This window comes from Protopterus annectens, chromosome 7.part0, assembly GCF_019279795.1.
Source record: "Protopterus annectens isolate FY-2018-M chromosome 7.part0, PAN1.0, whole genome shotgun sequence".
NCBI classification, from domain to species: domain Eukaryota; kingdom Metazoa; phylum Chordata; order Ceratodontiformes; family Protopteridae; genus Protopterus; species Protopterus annectens.
In genome coordinates, this window is record NC_056739.1 from 1,289,553,563 (window position 1) to 1,289,575,544 (window position 21,982).

General features: G+C 41.0%; 1 protein-coding gene across 1 annotated transcript in view; it reads left to right on the forward strand.

Annotated features, from left to right (window-relative positions):
- TMF1 (TATA element modulatory factor 1) overlaps nt 1-21,982 on the forward strand; it is a 1,367,094-nt gene that overhangs the window by 1,275,742 nt on the left and 69,370 nt on the right. Inside the window, exon 15 of the mRNA XM_044076393.1 lies at nt 2,998-3,123. Within this exon, the coding sequence (XP_043932328.1) occupies nt 2,998-3,123 (126 nt within the window). The remainder of the gene's footprint in view (nt 1-2,997; nt 3,124-21,982) is intronic.

Below are 21,982 nucleotides of genomic sequence, written 5' to 3' on the forward strand. Positions count from 1 at the left end.
CTGCATGTTCACCTATTTTAATAGGTGGGCTGGACCATGCTGTTTTCAGTATTTTATCTTTTTCTAAGCTGGACATGAACTTAACTTTTCCTTCTTAGAAGGTGCTCTCAGGAATCTGTGCACCCTTTCAGTTCCAAAAGATAAAGGTTCAGGTAGATTTAATGTTTTATGTAGCCAGGTAGTTAAGAAATGTATTATATTGTCTCCCTCATACTTTACGAGTATGTCATAAATGTTAATGTTGTTTCATCTCAGTCTGTTTTATAAATCATCGGATTTTTCTATGAGACAGTAGTTTTGTTTTAAAAGACATTCAGTGTGATACCTTCAGTTATTCTTCCTTCATGATCATTCAAAGTTTCTTCCATACTGCTGATTTGTGCACTTTGCTGTTTCATAAGAATTTCTAAATTTTCCATCTCCTTTGTGATCTCTTGTTTGAAACTTTCTAGTTTGGTATCCAGTTTGTCTATTTTAAGTAATACATCCTGCATACTAGATAGTATTGACTGGATGTCTTTTTTAATACAAGAATCCTGTGTACCATTTATCGAGTGACTCATATTGAAGTCTTTCCTCTCTTAATCAAGCAGTTGAAATTCTGACAGAAGAATTACAGCTTTAGAAGAACTTGGATCTGTAAATCCTTTCTCTGACTGTTAGTGAGTAAAATTTGCTAACAAGTATCTGCACATTTTAATTGTCTCATTATATTTTCTGTCAGAGAAAAGTTTTCAGTCACGGAGCTTTCACCAGTTGCTGCTCTCAGTTAGACATCTTGGCCACGCCCCTCTTAGAAAGCATTTTAATACCATTTCATCTCTTTAATCTCTCTCCAAGAATAGAGATTAGCTGTTGATGGATTTCTTTCAGCAGATTCAGAAATGGAAGAAATTGACTACAAGGACATTTCTCAGGGCTCACTGCTAGATGTTCTCTAGTATCCTCATGATTTTCAATGCTGATTCATATAAGAAAGTGTGCTATGATTCCTCCGGACCCCAAGGATTCAGAGTACTTGCACTTTGAAACATGTTCTTGTCTCACTACTATTGTGAACAAATTGTAGTAGCAAAACAGACTGCTTCCTTACAAGACTTGCTTTTTTATTCCATTTTCAGTCCGGAAGCTGTCTACAGACTGAATATTGACTAAGGAGTCCATCTTCATGATGAAAAAAGTACAATTACAGAATTTCAGAAGAACTTAATCATCATCTTTAAAGAGATGTTGGCTTTCTGTCTGGTCTTGATTGCCATCATGTCAAAGCTAAGATGAGCTTTGTAGATATGTTTCAAAAGCAAGAGGAATGTACCGATTCTTATCTTGTCTTCTCTCCAGGCTAGCCACAGTAACCTGTGAGTAGCCAGTAAAAAGGGACATGACTTATCAGGTCATTTGTAGTCCTGATCAGTAAAACTCTATGGCAGCCACTGTAAGTGGAAACTGAACAGAAAAAATCATGTTAAATGGAAAACTGTATCATAAAAAGATAAATCAGTTTGCCTGTTTTCTACGTCAACGGTTTCCTCTGTTTTACTGCAGACTTCCTTATAGCTCAGCATGGTTGACTGCCGAATGTAATTTCTCCAGCAACCAAAATCATAAGCTTCCTAATTAAGGTTAAAAAAGAGGGGAAAAAGTGTGACTTGCAGGCCAAGACATTCATGCACCATCCTTGTAATAGATGCCAATCCAAGATCTCAACCGTTTCCTCGCCTCATCATACCACATTACTGAGTCAGCTGTGAGGCAGATTTCTGCAGCGATCTTTTTTCTGCATGTGTTACCTGTTTTAAAAGGAGTTAACATGCCCATCAGTAGAAAGTTGTACTTATCCAGTTTGGCTTACTTTTCCTTTAAGACACGATTCTCTGTGCTATCTATCTTTGTATACAGCTAAAATTTCTTGACTGTTTTTGAAACAGTTTGTGAAAAGGCTTCTGAGACATCCTGTAAAGCCTCTACGGAGATCTGAGTTTTGTAAATGAGCAGCTGACTGAACCTGCTTAAGAGTCTATTGTTTTAGCAGATCTCAAATGTATTTCTTGGATTACACCCTTCTGAGTTTGTCACCTCAACTAGAATGATTTCTTAACTGAAGGCCTTTAATGTGCAAAGCTCTATATACAGTCTTGCAGAACTTCAGGGTGTCTTTAAGGGCATATCCCTACTTAATACTTAAATTGCTCCTCAAAATGTATTTGAATCAGTCTGTCAAGTTGCTTGTGTTCTTTCTGAAATGAGAACTAAAAGGAAGTAATGTTTCCCTGTATATAGACTCCAGCAGTTTTTTTTTTCAGTGGAGGAAGCAACTGAAACAGTCAGATCAGCTGCTTCAGTCATTAATGAAAGGGTAAATAGGATCAGCACATCGTGTGTGTGTGGGGGGGGTTGACCCCATCAAAAAACACCTTTAATGTGACAACTGCAACTTTTTTCCTTTACAAATCTTTGGAATTGCATAAGGGAGTCATACGCTGTTCATATAAAAAATCACTGCAGCATTGATTGCCTTATTCAGGCATATAGTGTGGCGAGTACATGCATATATATGTACTTTTCATCTTGGAACAAGATTTTTCAGCCATCTTCCTCTCATCTTATTTTATGTATTTTGTATACAAAGCATTATCAGTTGTCTAGGTCCAGAGCCTTTTCCTACCCCATCCGTTAATTCCTTACTGCCACAGGTAGCAGAGCATACTGGGTTTGCATATATTAGGCTCCTGAGTTATGTTGCTGCCTAACTGCACCTTTTCATCTTATAAAGAGTGTAGTTGTTGCATGCAGTGTTTTGTAAGCTGTTGCCAGTTAACATCAGTTGTACCATCTCCCTTTTACATAACTACTAGGCTTTCAGTGTTTGCATGCTAATGTGGTAGACATGAAAGTTCTCATTAGAAAGTTGTTTATCACTAACAAACTTAATTTCTTCATTTAAGGTGTTGCTTTGATAGAACTGTATTATTAACTTCTTTTTCCAATTTGTTGCAGCTTGAAATTGCAAGTCTTGAAAGAACTCGAGCAATAATGGCTGAAGAGTTGGTTAAACTAACAAATCAAAATGATGAGCTTGAAAATAAAGTAAAAGAGATTCCTGGATTACGCAGGCAGCTAAGGGTATCCAGTTACAGTTTTAAGTACATATATGTGAACAGCTAAGCACTTTTAATGATTAATGACATTGTTAACTTTCACTGTGCCACTCGTTAAAGGAGAGTAGCATCAGTCAGTAGTATTTTTTTCTTGTTTTATTTTACTATGGTGAAGTGCTGTTCTCGAGGTCCTGTGTCTAGAGTATTAAACAAACAGAATTGTGTTTATAAGAATGAACATTATTCTATTATTATTATCATTAGAACATTATTAGCTGTGTCATTCAGGAAGCCCTTGCTTCTATAATGTACTTTGTCTGCAGATTTCAAAACATTTATTTCATCTGAGAGTCCTTGTGGCCTCCACACTTAGTTTTGCTACATAACTTCTTTTGATGCACACAAGCTCATCAACATGAAAAGGAGAAAAAAATCTCCTCTTCTTATTTCTTTCTCAACATCAGTTACTGCTAGTCTCTTGCAGAGTCAAGTCAAACCATTCACAGTTTTTGTTCTAGAAGATTCTCCCTTTTAAAACCAGTTTCATCCTTCTTTCAGGTAAAGTGCACATTTTATTACTCTCTAAAGTTTTACTTTGTTTGCACATGTAAAAAGTGGAATGTTTGATATACAGGTTTAAATCATAATTATTCACTGTTATAGGTTTTACTAGAATTCATCCTGATTACTGCTGCAAGAAAGGCCAAAAATATTTCTTTAGTAAACAGCCATTGCCCCATGACAGTTATTCTCCTATTACACCAGTACTGGTCCCTTCTTTTTTGAAGGCCTCCCGTAACGCCTTCGTTCTTGCTGGATGGGTTCGGAGCCGAACCTCGGCACCGACTCGGCCTAATACTAAAGCTTGAGAGCTATTTTTACTGGCTCGAGGCTATACTATGTCCCATGCTAGGCGTGATATACCCAGATCTCGTTTGCCGCTTCAGCTACGAGGTTGCGTTTTTCACCGGCTCCAGGTCGTATTCTAAATTGTTGTATCTATAGTTAGTTTTTTGATAGATTTTTTCTCAGTAGTTTATTTAATTAGTATTTAGAGAGATAGCGACTAGTTTTCCTCCCCTTTTCAGTAGGTTTTCCCTACCTTTTTCCACCCTTAAGGTGGTCGGGCCTCTAACCCTCCCTTTAGTAGTTAGTACAGATTCCCCTTAGTGTGTGTGGAATTTCTGTCTCATTTTTACTATTACTTTACAAAAATTTTTTGTTGAGAGTGTCTTTTTGTGTAGTAGTGTAAGTGTTTAGACTACTGTATCCCCCTGTGGTATCATGTCCAAGGATACCAAGGTATCGGGATTCAAGAAGTGTGACTCGTGCTGTCAGAAGATGTCTCTGACAGACGGTCACACTTCTTGTGTGTATTGTTTGGGCCCTCTGCACCTGCAGGACTCTTGTTCCATCTGTCACGCTTTCAGCCCTAGAGTCCTGCAGGAATGCAGAAAAGCTCATTCTCAGAGGCTTATTAAAGCCTGAAGGTTCTCTGTCCAAGCCTATGACCGGAAAACCTTCAAAGCCCGCCAAATCGTCGGCTCCATGTTCGGAGCCGGCGCCGAACGGTCCTCTTTCTGCATCATCGGTTCCGGCTGGAACCGATACATCAAGGCCTCAGTCGGCTCCGACTTTGGTGTCGGAGCCGTCCCCAAGTCGAAAGCGCTCCAGGTCTCCTTCACTGGAGTCTGTTAGATCGGCTCCGAAATCCCCCTTGCTGTCGGAGCGGAGCCATAGGTCTCACTCCTCTAGGTCTTCCAGGCGCTCGGACCATGACCTCGAGAAGGTAGTCAGTAGGCTTTTGAAGTCACAGGCGCTGGCCCAATTATTGCATAGCCCATCTCAACAGACAGGGGCTACCCCAACGCCTGCTCAAGTTCCTCCTCCGACTATTCCTTCGAGCTCGGAGCCGGAGGCCGTCAGGCTTGCTACCGTGGGGGCGTTGGAACCGATTCCACCCTTATCGGTTCTTTCGTCGGCTCCAATCCCTTCATTGGCTCCGTCCCTGGAGGGATCCGGGTGCCGAGACTCCCTCGTCAGCTCCAAGGGGGCGAGTGGCATCGGACCCTTGTCCGACCCCGTTCTCCCTCTCGGAGCCTCGGCGTAGGTGAGTTAGGCCCCGACATCGGCCTCGGAGCCGTCCCTCTCGGTGCTGGGAGGAGCTCTCATCTCCTCGGAGCTGGGTCCCTCTTCCCTGCCTGACAGGGGCGCCTTTGAGGTCATGAGGAGCGTGCTGGCTCCCATACCGGCGCCACGGTCGGCCTCGTCAGCCCCTCCCTCCATGGTGCCTGCTTCGGCCCCTGCCTACCCTCCCGAACCCAAGCGCGGAGAATCGACACTCCAGGCCGCTCCATTGGGCATTTCCTCCTCTTCCGTGGCCTCCCCTGATCCTGCGGGAGAGCCCCCTTGGAAGAGGATGTGCAAGAGGAAGCATGTCGACTCCCCTGAGTCAGTGACATCTGACACCGACTTGGATGATTCTGAAGGGTCCCCAAGGTCCCCCCCTGAGGATGTCTCCTTTTCTGACATCCTAGAGATCCTTAAACAGAGGGGGAACTGGTCCGCCCTCAACCCTTCCGAGGATGAGTCAGTGTTCCTGGATGCATTCGGTTCTCGCCCTTCCACCTCCTGGGTGTCCCCACCTTTCGACCCACTCATGGAGGTGATGGCTCGGAAGGCGTGGACGGCTCCGGATACTATGGAACCAACCCCCCGGAGGCCTACAAAATTCATTACAGCCCCTGCAGACAAGCAGTTTCTCTCTAAAGGCGTCCCCGTTGATGACATGGTGGTGGCGGCAGCCACTAAGAAGGAGTTGGCTGACCCTTCAGTACCTGTCCATCCTCCTAATAAGGAATCTAGGACTATGGATAGGTATGGCAAGCCATGCGGTCGCTGAATTACCTGTGCCATTTCACCCATCTTCAGGGAGACCTTCTTAAAGAACTGGGTGATACCTTACAGGACCCAACAGCTGTCGGGTCTCAGGAGAAGATCAACTCCCAGCTGGGGACCCTGAACTCGATTGTCAACTCCTCCATGCGACTCATTTCTTATGCAGCCGATGGAGCGAGTAGGGCCGCAGGCACGGGAGTTGCTCTAAGGAGACACGCCTGGATGCGGCTTTGCAATTTTGCTGACTCCTTCAAGGCGTCCTTCACTAACACCCCCTTTGATGGTTCTGCCTTGTTTGGACCTCAAGTGAAGGATACATTGACCATGTGCGAGCAGGAAGGCAAGATTCTCTCTGCCGTGGGAGTCCGTTTTTCCGCCCCTTCTAGACTGTACCCTAAGGGTCAAAAGGGTGGAAAGATGTGGTTCTGCAAACCTCAGGGAGTACTGCCTGACGCACGTGGTGAGCTTCCCTCCAGAGGCAGAGGGGGAACAATAACAGATGCCGCCTTAGGGGCGGGGGGGGGGTCCGCAAAATCAGGGTAGCAGAGAATCTTTCTCTGACAAACCCTTCCAGCACCACTGAGGAGCTGCCCGACTGTCTACCTTCGGAGGCAGTCAGGGGAAGACTTTCACTGTACCCAGAAGCCTGGCATTCCCTCACGCAAGACAAATGGGTACGGTCGATCATATCCGAGGGTTACAGAATCCCCTTCATCCACACCCCACAACAACTAAAAGGGCCTCTTCCAGACGTTCCACCCGGTCTGAGAGATCAAGCAGCGTTAGAAATTTCAAAGCTGCTATCGAAAAGAGCCATCCAGCCAGTCCCAGCAGACCAACAAGGATCCGGAATCTACTCCAAATTCTTTTTGGTACCAAAAAAGACAGGGGACTGGAGACCTATTTTAGATGTCAGCAGGCTGAACAAGTCTGTTCAAAGAACAAAATTCCGGATGGTCACGCTACAGTCCATTCTACCCTTTCTGGGTCAGGACAATTGGATGTGCTCTATAGATCTTCAGGATGCATACTACCATATCAAAATGAACAGGCGCTCCAGAAGGTTTCTCCGCTTCCGGCTGGGAGCCAGTCACTACCAATTCAGAGCCCTGCCCTTTGGCCTCACCACAGCCCCCAGGGTGTTTACCAAATGCATGGCAGTGGTTGCGGCTCACCTGAGACGACGAGGATTCCAGGTGTTTCCATATTTAGACAACTGGCTCCTTACTGCCACCACCAGGCACCAACTACTTCAAGCCAGGGATTACGCTGTACAAACGTGCAAAGCGCTAGGCATCTCTATAAACTTCGAAAAGTCTGCCTTGTCAGCATATTACCTTCATAGGCGCCGTGTTAAAGATGGTGGAGTTGTCAGCAAAACTACCTACACAAAGAGTTTCAAACATGCGCAGCCATGTCCAAATCTTACTACAGGAGGACAGAGTCCAAGCCAGATTTGTATTAAAAACACTTGGTCTAATGGCAGCAACAATCACCTTGTTCCCCCTAGCTTGTTTTCATATGCGGATACTACAGTGGATGCTTTTTTCCCAATGGTCCTTCCAGCAGCTTCCCATATCACACAACATTCTCATCACTCAGTCGTGCAAGAGACACCTCTCTTGGTGGATGGTCTCGCCTCAGGTGCTCCAAGGCAGACCTATTGTTCTCCCCCCTTCGGTTGCCACCGTGACTACGGACGCCTCCCTGATAGGGTGGGGGGGCATTTTCAGGGCAGGACAGTCCAGGGCACATGGCAACCCTTCGGTTGCCACCTGCACATCAATGTCTTGGAAATGGGAGCGGTACTTTTGGCATTGCAGGCCCTTCAGGACTCTCTACCCGCCGGGACAATTGCAATTCAGACAGACAATATGTCTGTAGTGTGGTACATCAACAAGCAGGGCGGAACCAGGTCCTACCCCCTATGTCGGGAAGCACTCAGACTTTGGCAGTGGGCGATCTCTTCTCAACGGTTTCTGGTAGCAACGCATATTCCTGGGAAGTCCAACATCATAGCGGACAGATTGAGCAGGGCCATTCTCATGCCCTACAAGTGGTCTGTCAACCAGCTAGTAGTGAAACAAATACTCAGAAGGTGGGGTCAGCCTTGCTGCAACCTTTTTGCAACCCCTCAAAACAGCAAGTGTCAGGACTTCTTCACCCTTTTTCCTCTTCCGGGTCTCCCTCCCAGAGACGCTCTAGCCCACGATTGGCCCTGGGGTCTTCTGTATGCTTTTCCCCCTTTTCCCTTAATTACTCAGTCCAGAAAGCAATTGCCTTGAGATCCAGGATGATCCTCATTGCTCCTTACTGGCCCTGACAGGTTTGGTTTCCGTTCCTGCAAAGTCATCTGCTGGAGCAGCCCTGACATCTGGACCCAGTGCCAGACCTTCTGACCCATCAATCGGGCGGGCTGCACCAATCCCTTCCATTTCTCAACCTCACAGCTTGGTTGCTCCACTTCCAGCCCTAGCCAGGCTTCCTTTAATCTCTCAGTCAGTACGTGATATTATCCTTGCTTCTCACAAGTCTAACACCAGAAGGACGTATGCTAGTAAATGGAAACAGTTCTCTATTTGGGCAAGGAAAAATCAAGTTGACCCGTTCACAGCTCCTGTCCAAACAGTTCTACAATTTTTGGCAGAACTTTTCCAAATGGGCTCTTCCTCAGCCACTGTCAGGGTCCAGTTGGCGGCTATTGCAAATTTCCACGTTGGCTTGTCAGAGGCCAGTATTATGTCCCACAAGCTTTGCAAAGCCTTTCTGAAAGGAACCCTATTACTTCGGCCCCCGGTTAAAGATCCTCCTCCACCGTGGGATCTAAATTTGGTACTGTCTTCCTTAATTGTTCCTCCTTTTGAGCCAGCTGCTTCCTGCTTGTTGAAACTGCTCTCGTGGAAAACACTTTTCTTGGTAGCCATTACCTCAGCGAGAAAGGTTTCGGAACTACAAGCACTCTCTGTGCGCCCCCTTATCTTGTTTTTCACAAAGATAGAGTGTCTCTTAGGACTAATCCATCTTTTTTACATAAGGTACTCTCTGAAAAAAATCTGAACCAGACCATTGATCTCCCAGTCTTCTTCCCAAATTATACTGATAGAGCTGAGAGAAGATTACATTGTTTGGACGTTCACCATCAACTACGTTTCTATCTGGATAGAACTAAACAGACGAGAAAATCAGAACAGCTCTTCCTGTCTTACGCTGAAGGAAAGCAAGGCCGGCCAGTTTCTAAAGTAACCTTGTCCAGATGGTTGACCGCTCTTATCACGTTAATCTATCAGTTGAGGCATAAGGAGCTCCCTGCAAAGCCTAGAGCTCATTCAACTAGAGCATTAGCTTCCTCAGTAGCTTTTCAAGCAAGGTTACCTATGGATTCTATTTGTGCAGCGGCCACATGGGCCTCCCCTCATACCTTCATTTCTCATTACAAACTGGACATAGCCTCCAGAAGTCGGGCTGATTTTGGTTCCACTGTACTCAAGAATCTGTTCCATTGAGCCACCCGGGACTAAGGTGCTAGGGACGCTGTCCCATCCAGCAAGAATGAAGGCGCAATTGACAACTTAACATTGAGAAGTTATGTACTTACCATAACGTTCCATGTTAGTTGTCTTCTTCTCGCCTTCTTTCTTGCGTCCCACCCTCCATCCCCCTAGCCTGGAAAGACCTAGAGTATCTTGTGCGAGGTGTTTTTTGTCACCAGAGTTATCTCCTCAGCTAGCTCTCTTGCTCCCCTTTGGTAGCCCTTGTAAGGGTTATATGTAGAGGAGGTTAGATATATTTGTTAAATATATTCTCTCTTGTGGTGGGACATGTATGTCCATAGTGTTAGCTATCAAACGAGATCTGTGTATAATCACGCCTAGCATTATGGGACATAGTATAGCCTCGAGCCAGTAAAAATAGCTCTCGAGCTTTAGTATTAGGCCGAGTTGGAGCCGAGGTTCGCTCCGAACCCATCCAGCAAGAAAGAAGGCGAGAAGAAGACAACTAACATGGAACGTTATGGTAAGTACATAACTTCTCATTATACTACATATCAAAGGAGAGTTCTTTTGGTAAGGAAACATCTACTCAGTTGACTGCTTTGTCAGAGCCTTAAGAAACTTCATAGGCTTTTGACCTGTAAACAGAAAAAAAGTTTTATCAGTATTCTACTTATTTTAATGGTATATGAATCTGCTAGTAACACCAAGTCCTCATGGCTTACAGAATATTCATTGATCTTTGCCTTGGGTTCCCTGACTTTTTTTGCCAAAGGTTGTATAATTGATCTGAATGCTGTTTGAGTTATTGTCTTATCACTTCCTGGCACTCACTGGTTGCCTTAGCTTTACAGAAACTGATCATATCCTAGCCTTGCATTCATTGATGCTGATCCTTTAGTTGAATTTCAGCTACTAGTTCATAAACCAGTTCTTAGTACCACCTGTACCAATACTCCATCATCAGCTGATGTCAGAGTCTTACTGATGCATAATTCACCATTGTGAACTCTTGATAGCTGTGATTCCCGTTTGCTCTGTTGAAGGGAATTGTATGTCACACTAGTATCAATTGCATCTGCCAGAGGTCCATAGGCTCAGCCAAAACAGATTTTTGGAATCCAGTGCTCAGATGTACTTTCAGGAAGTTATCTCTTCACTGTAGCATTTATTAATCTTCTGTATGTTAAGGTGATTTTTGACTGTCTGCTACTGACCATCAGCTACCCTCCTGTAGGGCCTAAGCCCAATTGTTCATCCAGCAGTGGCCCACCAGTGCAACAGATGACTGGAAGGAGCCATCACCCAAGCAAGCATGAAGGTGTTTGTACCCCAAGGTGAATTAGTTATTCACTCTGCAAGGGGGTGGAGTGAATCCCTAGCTTGGCTGCCTGAGGGGCTATCCCTGCCAAGTGGGGCCATTTGAGTGTTTAAGAATGGACATCTTAAGTCATTAATGCTTACTGTCAGTCAGTTGGGTAATAGGCATATTCTTGACTGCCAACTGAATCTCTGTGGCCTGTAGTTGGGAGCCAGAAAGAAATTATATGTATCTAATTAATCTAAGTAAATCTCATTACCCCTAGAACCAAACTCCACAGGACTTGCACGTTTTCTCTTCTCAAGTAGCCATTCTTTGGCAAACACTCCCCCATCAGCATTAAAGAAATCAGCACTAATTCTAAGTTCAGAATTCAACTCAAAAAGCATGTGTTTATCCAAGCCAAATGCTCCTACTTCAACACAGGACAAAACACCTAATCTATCTCCTTTTAGAATCTCTTCTCCTCTCTCAAAGTTTACTGACGATTGACCCACTTGTGAAACTAATGTATATATTGTACATTACACTCTGTACATTGCAGCGTTTGCCCACTGCAATGTATATAGACTTTTTTCTATTAGTCTGAACTACTATATTCTTGCTTACTTTTCTGTATTTTTTGTTTGAGAAATGTTTTGTATTTCAACCAGGCCGAGCCTAAAATTGATCAGTATTGATCACTGCACAAAAAAGAAGAAAAAAAAAATAGAAAAATATTGATCAGTGCTCTAACCCCTGGTAAATAAATATAAATAAAATGAAATAAATTATAGGATTTTTTTTTTCTGTTGAGCAATATTGAATCATTTTATTATTTATTCATTTGCTTACTTATTTTGGGTAGTGCACTGATTTCTTTAGACCATTTACAGGCATAACTTGGGTGAGTACAATCACATAAGGTAAAAAAAAAAATGTTTGCAGTACGAAAGAGAACCTCCAGATAAGGAATTAATGAGTTTATGTACACCTCATGTATGACAATATAAATGTAGAATCAAATATAGAGACATTACAGGTTGTGTAATCCACACAATATGTACAAATTACAGCAAGTTGCAGTGTTTCACAGAGGCAGAGTACAAACCTTCAGGATGTTAAGTGCAAGGGATTATAGTTACAGGTATGTAATAAGCTTAATTGTAGCATTGAACACTGCAAATTCAGTACGATGGTTAAGTTGCAGAAAAACAGACATAGTATTTTGTGTGGTCTGCCATTCAAGGGCATCTGCTTGAATTGTACAAGACAGAACATGTAAGTAAGTCTGCAGGCATGATTGACACTAAAGTGTGATCAGACTTATCAGCATTTTCAAGTTAACTCCTGATGGGTTCCCCAGACTGCAGAAGTACCGGATTGCCCTGCTCCTTAAGGCAAAACCCCATGTAATCAAATATGCAAAGTTAAGGAGTGTTTTATTTTTATGCCTTAGCTCCTCCCTGAAAGCTGAGTTATTGTCTTATCACTTCTGGTTCCTGGCAGTCACTGGTAGCCTCAGCTTTACAGAAACTTATCAAATCCTAGCCTTGCATTCACTGATGCTGATCCTTTAGTTGAATTTCAGCTACCAGTCCATAGTACAGGGTTTGCAGTACCCCCTATACATGTGCAGTTGCAAGCATGCCACATGCATAGTAAAGGCTACCATCACTGGCTTGGCAAAGCCAAGTGCATGCCCTTGATCATGGTGCTGCTTGATGTATGCCAGTTCATGTTGGACCATCTCTATTGCAGCAGTCAGAAAACTTCTGACCCTCTATGATGGTAAGCAGACATTGGTTGCTCACTCCTACCCACCTCTTATCAGCTACTCTAGTGCTCATGCCACTAGTCAAACCACAATAATATGGGTTACAGTCAGAGCTTTATTCAGCTGTACCACAGAGCTTAAGGAGTGGATTTTGGCTCCTTATTTGCTATCTTTCACTGAAATGTAGAATAGGTCCAACAGCCTGGACAGAATTCCCATTTCTAGAACCAGCATTGTAAGTGGGAACACAGTATTTTGCAAAAAATTATTTCAGCAACACTTCTAAGAGGCACAATCTTTTTATCCTCAACACTTTGCTAGGAAGTGGATGAATATTTATTTATGCATTTAAAACAATAATTTGCAAGTTTGTTTCTAACAGAGCATTTGAAAGAAAAATGTCTCTTTTTTGTGGGCATAGCTGTACTCATGGTGTAACATCACAGTAATTGTCTTGTGTTTAGACTATACTTAGTTTGTTTTTTTCTAAGCAAGTATTAATACCTGATACAGAGGATAGTACTGAGTAGTACCATACTACGAAGGGGCATTTTGAGGAGGGCATTATTACTGTTATTTTAATTATTTATACTTTGTTAACCAGGTTAACCCTACTAGGCTAATGTTCTCCTTTCAGGGAAGACCCAAGGTGGTGTTCAGTCTGACAAAGGAATATGTGGCCTGGGCATCAGGGAACTTCCCCTACTCTTGGTATTAGGGGGAAGTATTTGTGTGTGACACAACATGCTTCCTGTTCCTGTTCCAGGCACGGAGGCAGCCTGGAGAAACAGGGAGAAAACATGGCTGATTCAGCTTGTGCTGAAACTGGAATGAAAGTTACTGAAAATGTAGATAAAATGGTAGAATCGCTACCAGAAGTTTTTTCTGATGATGTGGGTGCAGAAAAGAGTGACATTGGAGAAAAAGGAGATTATGAAGATAACGGAGATTGTAGCAGAAACATAGATGGATTCAGAGGAAAACTTTCAGAGGAGATTGAAGTAGAGACATTTACTTCTGAAAAATGCATAATTACAATCCTTCAGTCGGGGAGGGGGGGTTGCAGGATGATTATTTGGAAGAAATGGTAAACCAAAGTAAACCAGAAAATGGAGCGGCAATTTCATGGAGTGACAGCATGGAAAAATAGAAGAAGAAAAAGGAGGAGGAGAGAGGGTGTGCCAGAAAACGTTCCAGAGACAAAAACTTATGCACAAACTGTTGGAGAAGGAAGAAAGAAATAAAAGAAACAAAAAGAAGTATACAGTACACGTGAGCAGTAAAAAAGAAGAAAGTTAGGACAGGTATGAGGTTTGGGACTCTGTCATAGCACCTCTGGGTGTCAAAGCAAAAGAGTAAGAGCATTTATTTTAATTAATAACGAGATTTTTATGACTTGATATTTGAGACTGGGCAGGACATGGAAAATGTTTTGGGTGTATATGAAAAAAAGAAAAATATGTATCCATGGTCAGAATATGTGGTGCAAGCTTTTTACAGACAAAAAAGAATAATGATCCAGTTTAGAACTGAAGTTAAAACAAAAGAACTGAAAGAACATTTGTTAACTGTATGTAAAGCAGTAATGGACACTACACCAATATATGATGAAAGAGGACTATGGACTGGGGGATTGAATGTGGAGTAATACTGAAAATGGAAAATGATAAATGCATGTGCCTAGCATTATTAATGTTCATGGTAATAGGGGTTTTGTGAAATACAGGGGTCATCTAAAGGCTTTTTTTGTGGAAAAAATGTTCATTTAACCAATGAACGTGATAAAAACATATGTATGTGATAAAACAGGGCATAATGCAAAAAATGTGGCAGTACTTGTCATTCGTGGTTAGAATGTGAAATGAATGTGCAAGAAAATGAAGTTATACAGGAGAAAGAGATAGAAGAATGTGTTATACAAGAAAATGTACAAAAAGATGTGACTAATAAAGAGGTTGTACATGAAGTTAAAGAAAGTAACAAGGAAAAGGAAACAGGAGACAAGTGAGGAAGAAGTTGACTGGTGTACAGTAAGAAATAAAAAATAATTCAATAGAGAAAAGAGTTAAAGAAAGGAAAAGAAGATTCAAAAATATAATGCTTAGAAAATAATGGAAAGGGATAAACATTTTAGTATACTAATTGTTCTTAAAAGCTAAAATATTAGCTTTAAATGTGAACAGTATGATAAAGCTTAAGAGGAAAATAAGTATATCACAGTGGTGTGCTGCAGTAGCTGCACATAGTATTGTTTTAGAAGCTATCAGATTATTAACAGAGGAAGGAAGAACAGAAACTGAAAAACTTTGGAACGGTATGGTAGTTTGGAACATGGGGAAAAACATGCTCGAACATACATATATTATGTCAAGAAAGCATTAAAATATTAGCTATAACAATAGTAGAACTAGGATGAATTATGGTAATAGACTTGAGATGGAAAAATATGTTTATAGAATTATAGATTTATATGCATATGTAACAAAAAAGAGAGAGAAATGATGTTTAAAAATATTCTTGAATATGTTTGTGTAAATATGGACATTACAATGGTGAGTGATTTTAGTTGTAATTTAAGAAAAAATAAGAGCAATTGTGATGTTAAAATGGTCAAAGAAATTATAAGTGGAAAGTTGTGTATGGGAGAATAACCGCTGAACCTACAAAAGGAATGAAATTAGGACAGAAATTATTTTTTGATATCTGATAGTTTAAAAGTTAAAAAAAAGGAATTAGATACACTGGATTTTCAGATCATGTGGCTCTATGGGTTAAATTACAGGAAAATGATGAATATATAGGAAAAGGAATAGAGAATTAATGAAAAGGAATTAGATTTAGAAGATAATAAAGAACTTATGGAATTATGGAAAAATCTTATGAATATGAGAGGGTTTATGAGAATTGGACTGTTTGGTGGCTTAATTTTAAAGAGAAATATAAAAAAGTGAGTTTAGAATGTATAAGGAAGAAAATAAAAAGAGAGATAAGCAGACTTAGAGAATAAACATTCCTTTTATGAAAATTGAGAAATACATAAAATGGCTCAAATTACAATTAACTTGTTATATAAACAAAAATATTGTTTACAAGGAAAAAAAGAAGAGGTAGCCCCATATTTGAGTTAAATAATAGAAGGAAAATAAGAGAATCAGAAAATAAGGAATGTAAGCAAATAAGACAGCAAGAAGAAATATACAAAATAATTAAAGAATATGTATTGGAATTATTTGTTAAAAAAGAAGAAATAAAACAAATTTATAAAGGTGGAAAATAATGAAGCGCATTTACAGCAAAAATAACTAAAATATGTTAACATGAATTCTGCAACAGGACTGGATGGAGTTGAGAATGATATATATATATATATATATATATATATATATATATATATATGTATAAAGAAATGGAGTGGCAAAAAAAAATTATAGAAGTTATGAATGAACGGTTAGAAACTGGAATTAGAGAGAGTTATGTACAGGAGTTTTAAATTTTATATTTAAAAAGGAATTAAAGATGAGATTTAAAATTAGAGACCTATAATATTGAATAATATGGATTATATATATTTTTTGAGAATAATAACAGAAAGGTTACAAAAATGGATAGAATATATAACCAAAATATATTTAGAAGAAACAGAAGAGGAAGTCAAGAGTTATTATGGATAATAACAGAAATATTTGATTATATACAAATGTAGAGGCAAAGGTTATGATTGGAGATATAAGTAAAGCCTATGATAATTAATATAAATCATTATGAGGAATTTTGCAGGCATGTAATGTAAGCAAAAAAATACTACAAGTAATAAAATCTGTTTATGAAATGAACTGTGTGAAACTAAACATAAATAGCTGGATTGGGGACGAAATAAAAATAGAATGTGGACAAAGCAGGGCTGCCCAGCTAGTAGGGTAAATTTCTTATTAGTTATGAATGTAATAATAATGAAGGCAATTTATAAAATGCCAAGCAGCGGAGGATGCAAAATGATGACGGAAGTACAGTTGCCAATGATGTATAATTATGCTGATGATATTGTTTCAATTGTTAAAAATGAAGTATGGATGGAAGAAGTAAATAAAAAATTAAGTATATATTAAAAAAGTGGTTTAAGTATAAATTAAGAGAAAAGTAAAGGATTTGGTTTTGAAGGTATGATGGAAGGTATTGAGTTCAATAAAAATATATAGATATATTAGGAATAATATTTGGAAGGAATGAATACAGACAACAACAATGGAATAAAGTAAAGAATATGACTATTTTTTTGAAATCATATAGATTTTCATACAGAAAAAAGCACACTTGTAGGAAAAATTGTTTATGTTGCTAAACTCAATATGATTCCTATTAAGTATGAAAAGAAACTAGTGATGATTATATTTTCTTTTATATGGGGTTCTAGACTGAATCCAGTCAAGAGAAGGATTCTGTATATGAAAGAAGAGCAAGGAGGCTTGGGTTTAATAAACCCAATTGTATATGCAGCATCTTTAATTTTGTATAAGGTATTAAAAGGAACTAAGAAGGAAAATTAAAACGTGAAACTGCACTATATTATAAATACAGACAGTTATGGGAATCAATGGAAGTTAAAAAAATTAGTAAAAGCATTGTGAATGAAGAAATTAAAGAGTAAAAGCAAAACTGTACTGTGGAAAATAAAAAAAAGAATATATGTGGGGAAAAATAGAAAGGAATGGTACTTAAATATTATGAAAGCATTTTATTGCATGGATCCATGGAAAGATCTAGAAATGGATAAGAAAAAAAGTCATAATGAGAGATAACTATAAAAAGATTAAAGAATGTAAGGATTTTTTATGGAAATTGTCTATTAGAAAATTGCCGGTTAAGGCAAATATGCCATACAAGCAAAAGCAAGATAGAATATGTAATAAATGTGGAGAGTTTGAGACTATTGAGCATGTATTTTTGAATTGTGAAAGGGTTAATAATTTGTGGAAAGAGATATGTAAATGTAATAGGGTGAAAAGTTTGTTAAAAATTGAGCAGGTAAATATGGACATAATAGAATTTGGTTATTATGATGAACAAAAACAGGAAGAAGAGAAGAAAATGGACAATAATATTGTATGTTTCATGGACTATGTGGAACGAGAGACTAAATTAAATTAAATACAATGGAAAATGGACTTTGGCAAAGATTCTGAAGAAAATAATGTTTTGGTTGTGGTTAAAAGAGTGGGGGAATGCTTAAATTGAAGTTTATAATATATGGAGATTTGTAAATAGATGAAATAATGTAAATATGTACATAAAATGTAATGTATATATCAATAAAAAAATACTCTTTCAAATAAGTTCCACGGAATCTTTTGCATCCACCTGTGGCACCACCATCTCAGATAGATGAGATCTCAGTTTACTGTCTTATCCGAAGGATGGCATACTCAGGAGTCCAGCAGCCCACCTGATATGCTGCAGTATTGTAAAATTATTTCAGCTGCCTGGTGTGGGAATAGAACTCACAGCCTTTTGAATTTCAGATACCAAATGCAAGTGTGCTACCTGTTGAGATACTGAGACTACCTTAAGAAGACTTGGTTTTGTACTTCTGATCTAGATGCAGCGTAGTAACACAAAGCATTTTTTATTGCACTCAGCAACAAAGCTATTTTAAAAATTATTTTTACCCATATTCTCTAGCGTATTCCAGTATGAGAGATTACATTTACAGACTGTGGGACATTATTTGGTTGTCTGTATGTCAAGAGAAACTAAACGTAAAAAGAACAATATTAATAACTGTCTTGATAACTCCATGTGGTGAGAGCCCCAGAGAAATGAGGTAATGACCTCTTTGTTTGAGGATACCGATGAGGTACTGCAAGCTATGAATCCTACAAACACTGAGCCAGAGACAGATTACTCTGTCATGATTATGTCCAAACTAGTCAAGCTAAATTTAAAAGTGTTGGACTTTCTGTCCAATCTGTGATCAAAACATAGGAAACAGAAAATGACCAATAAATTGTTCAGATCATTTGGCAAATTTTAATACAGGCATAACTGAAACACAATATAAACTTTAATTGCTGAGTCCAGTATTGATTACTTTGGTACCAAGTTGGTGGACTTAAATTATAGAGGGAGATGAAATAAAAAAAAATCTGTTTTACATACATCCCTGAAAAACTAGAACATGGAAATTGTGCCAAGTATATAAAGAGCTTGCCCCCTAAGTGGGGTAGCAGTCCAGAAGTTAGACTAGCTGTAGTATTAGCACGTAGAACCTTTGATGTGAAGTTGTTCAATCTCGCCGTTTATTCTTACACGTGGGTTCGGAGCTGAGCCATCGGCTCCGAGTTGGCCGCTTTACTAGCTAAAGATCTCAGAATAGCTCGAGGCCAGGCCCCTATCCCATGATGCTCTCTGTCTTACCCCAGGTCTAGTTTGCCGCTGCAACTGATTGCAAGGTCTACAGAGAACTCAGGCCAGTAGAACTTTATTACTTTATCTTTTGACCTTTTTTGGAAGTGTTTTCTCTTTAAAAATTTGATATTTAGATAGTGTACATTCCTTTATAGGGCTTTTGGGTAGCTAGCTTTTGTTTTTGTTATTATATAACTCACGTTATTTACGGAGCGGTTGCTCTAGGCCTCTGACCATTTTTTCTTTGTAAAATACAGAGTGTTGCATTTAAAATTACTATCCTTCGTAGTAAAATACAGTGTGTTGTATTTAAAATGACTATTATACCTAGGTGTGCAGGGATCTGTCAACTCGGGATTGTTTTTGCTACCCTATCCCTCTTAAATCCAACTTAGTGTTAAGTAGTTAGTGTGTGTGTTCTATCCTTTTATATATATATAGATAGTGTGTGAAGTACTGAACATGTTTTATCCCTAGTTGTGCAGGGATTTTATATCTTAGTACGGTTTGTTTTTGATTACTGTTGATTCTGTGCACTTATTGTAATCGAAGTTGATCAGGGCCCTGATAACTTCCGTTTGTTCGTATAACATGGCTGATCAGAAAGAAAAGCAAATATCTGGTTTCAAGAAGTGTAATTGTGGGCAGAAGATGTCTATTACTGATGGACACGTTAATTGTATTTATTGTTTGGGGCCTGTACACCTCCAAGAAGATTGCTCTATCTGCCACTCCTTCAGCAGTAGGGTTTTATTAGAATGGCTAAGGAAGTTGGTAGATAGAGGCTTGTTGAAGCCAGACTTTCAAGATTCCCTGGATAAGGCTGACCAGACCTCCATGTCCTCGAAGGGGTCGAAGTCCTCGGTGTCCTTTGAGCCCAGGTCATCGGCTCCAAGCCTTTCTGTGAGGGTGCGGTTGCCGGCTCCACAGTCTTCGGAGCCGTGTACCAAACAGATGTCTTGGAGCCAGTCCCTGGTCTTGGAACCGGTTTCCGAAACTCTGAAGTCTCCAATTCTTCGATCTGTGTTGTCTTTGGTTCCTTCGACCCATTCATCGAGGACCCTTTCCGATGTCGATGTGGACCGGGTGGTGCAGAGGCTTTTAGCGAACCCGGCATTGGTAAATTACTATCTGCTTCGTCCAAACTGGGTTCAAAGCCTGAGACTGTCCCACTGGCTGTGACTAAGCCTCCTCTGAGCAGGGCCTTCAGAGCTGGAGGAGGTGGATCTGATGATTGCCTTGCCAAGTCCTGTCCCAGTGCCTTTGGCTCCATCAACCCAGACGTCTTCGGTTCCATTGGAAGAGTCTCGTCTGCTCCGAGGGGAGAGTCAAACTTCCTTTCGGGCCTTAGGCACAGATGAGCTCGGCTCCATCCTCTGATTCGGAACCCGCTGTCTCGGTGCCAGGGAGGTTGTTGTCTTCCTCGGAACCGGCTGCTTCCTTGGGTCGAAGCAGCGGTGCCTTTGATGCTATGAGGAGGGTTATGTCATCTAAGAGACACACATCATTAGGTCCCTCCTCTTCCTCCCCTAAAGTGCTGTATTCTGCCTCTACATCGCAGATTCCTGTCAAGCGTCGAGACCCAGTGGCTCAGGTACCCCCACTGGGTGACCCCTACTCTACTGAGACTTCACCAGAAGCCCCCACTGATGAGGTTCCCAGAAAGAGATTATGCAAGAGGAGGCATTTAGATTCCCCTCAGGAATCGTTGACATCAGACACCGACTTAGAGGAATGAGAAGGGTCCCCACCGTCCCCCTCGGAGGATATCTCCTTTGCAGATATCCTGAAAGTCCTAAAGCAAAGGGGTGACTGGCAGTCCATTAGCCCTACTGAGGATGAGTTGGTGCTCCTGAAGGCCTTTGGGTCTCAACCTTCCACCTCCTGGGTTACTCCACTCTTCGACGAACTGATGGATTTGGTTGCTCAAAGGGCATGGGAGTCTCCTGATTCTATGGAACTGGTCCCTTAGAGGCTTAATAAATTTATCACCTCCCCCAAGACAAGATGTTTCTCACTAAGGGAGTCCCCGTTGATGCTGTGGTGGTGGCGGCAGCCACCAAGAAAGAGATGTCAGAAACCTCTTCCACTGTCCATCCTCCTAATAGAGACTCTAGGACGATGGACAGATACGGGAAACACATCTTTATTATGCGACATTTGCCATGAGATCGCTTAACTATTTAACCCATCCTCAATGAGATCTCCTCAAAGAGCTTGGAGATGCTCTAAAGGGCAACACAGATGAAAATGTCTCTGATAAGGTGATGGCGCAGCTTAACACCCTTAATTCTATTGTGAACTCGTCCATGCGGCTCATTTCCTATGCAGCCTATGGATGGAGTAGAGCAGGAGGTTCAGCGATAGCTCTGCGGAGACGGTCCTGAATGCGCTTATGCTCCTTTGCGGAAGCCTTCAAGTCTTCCTTTGTCAACACCACATTTGATGGCTCTTCCCTGTTTGGGCCCAAAGTCAGGGAGACTCTTACTATGTGTGAGCAGGAGGGAAAGACTCTTTCTGCCGTAGGAGTCTGTTTTTCCACCCCTACTAGACCATACCCCAAAGGGCAGAAAGGTGGGAAAGTGTGGTTCCAAAAGTCCCAAGGAGCTTTCCAGAACACATGTAGTGAACCCCCCTCCAGGGGCAGAGGAGGGGGCAATAACAGAAGATGCCGTCCTGGTGGCAGAGGGGGTATGCAGAACCAGGGTGACAGGGATCAGTTCCTTGGCAAGCCCTACCAGCACTCCTGAGAGGAGGCCCAACTGTCCTGCTCTGGAGGCAGTCGGGGGTCACTTGGCTTTGTATCCAGATGCCTGGCTAGGAATTACAAAAAATTCTTGGGTACAAAGCATAGTTACCAGAGGATACATCATTCCATTCCTACGAAGTCCGCCTTTCGGCACAAAAATCCTAGATGTTTCACCCAGTCTCAGGGATCAAGCAGCCATAGAAATCCAGAGGCTGCAGGAAAAGAGAGTCATCCAGCCAGTCCCAGCAGACCAGATTCTTTTTAGTT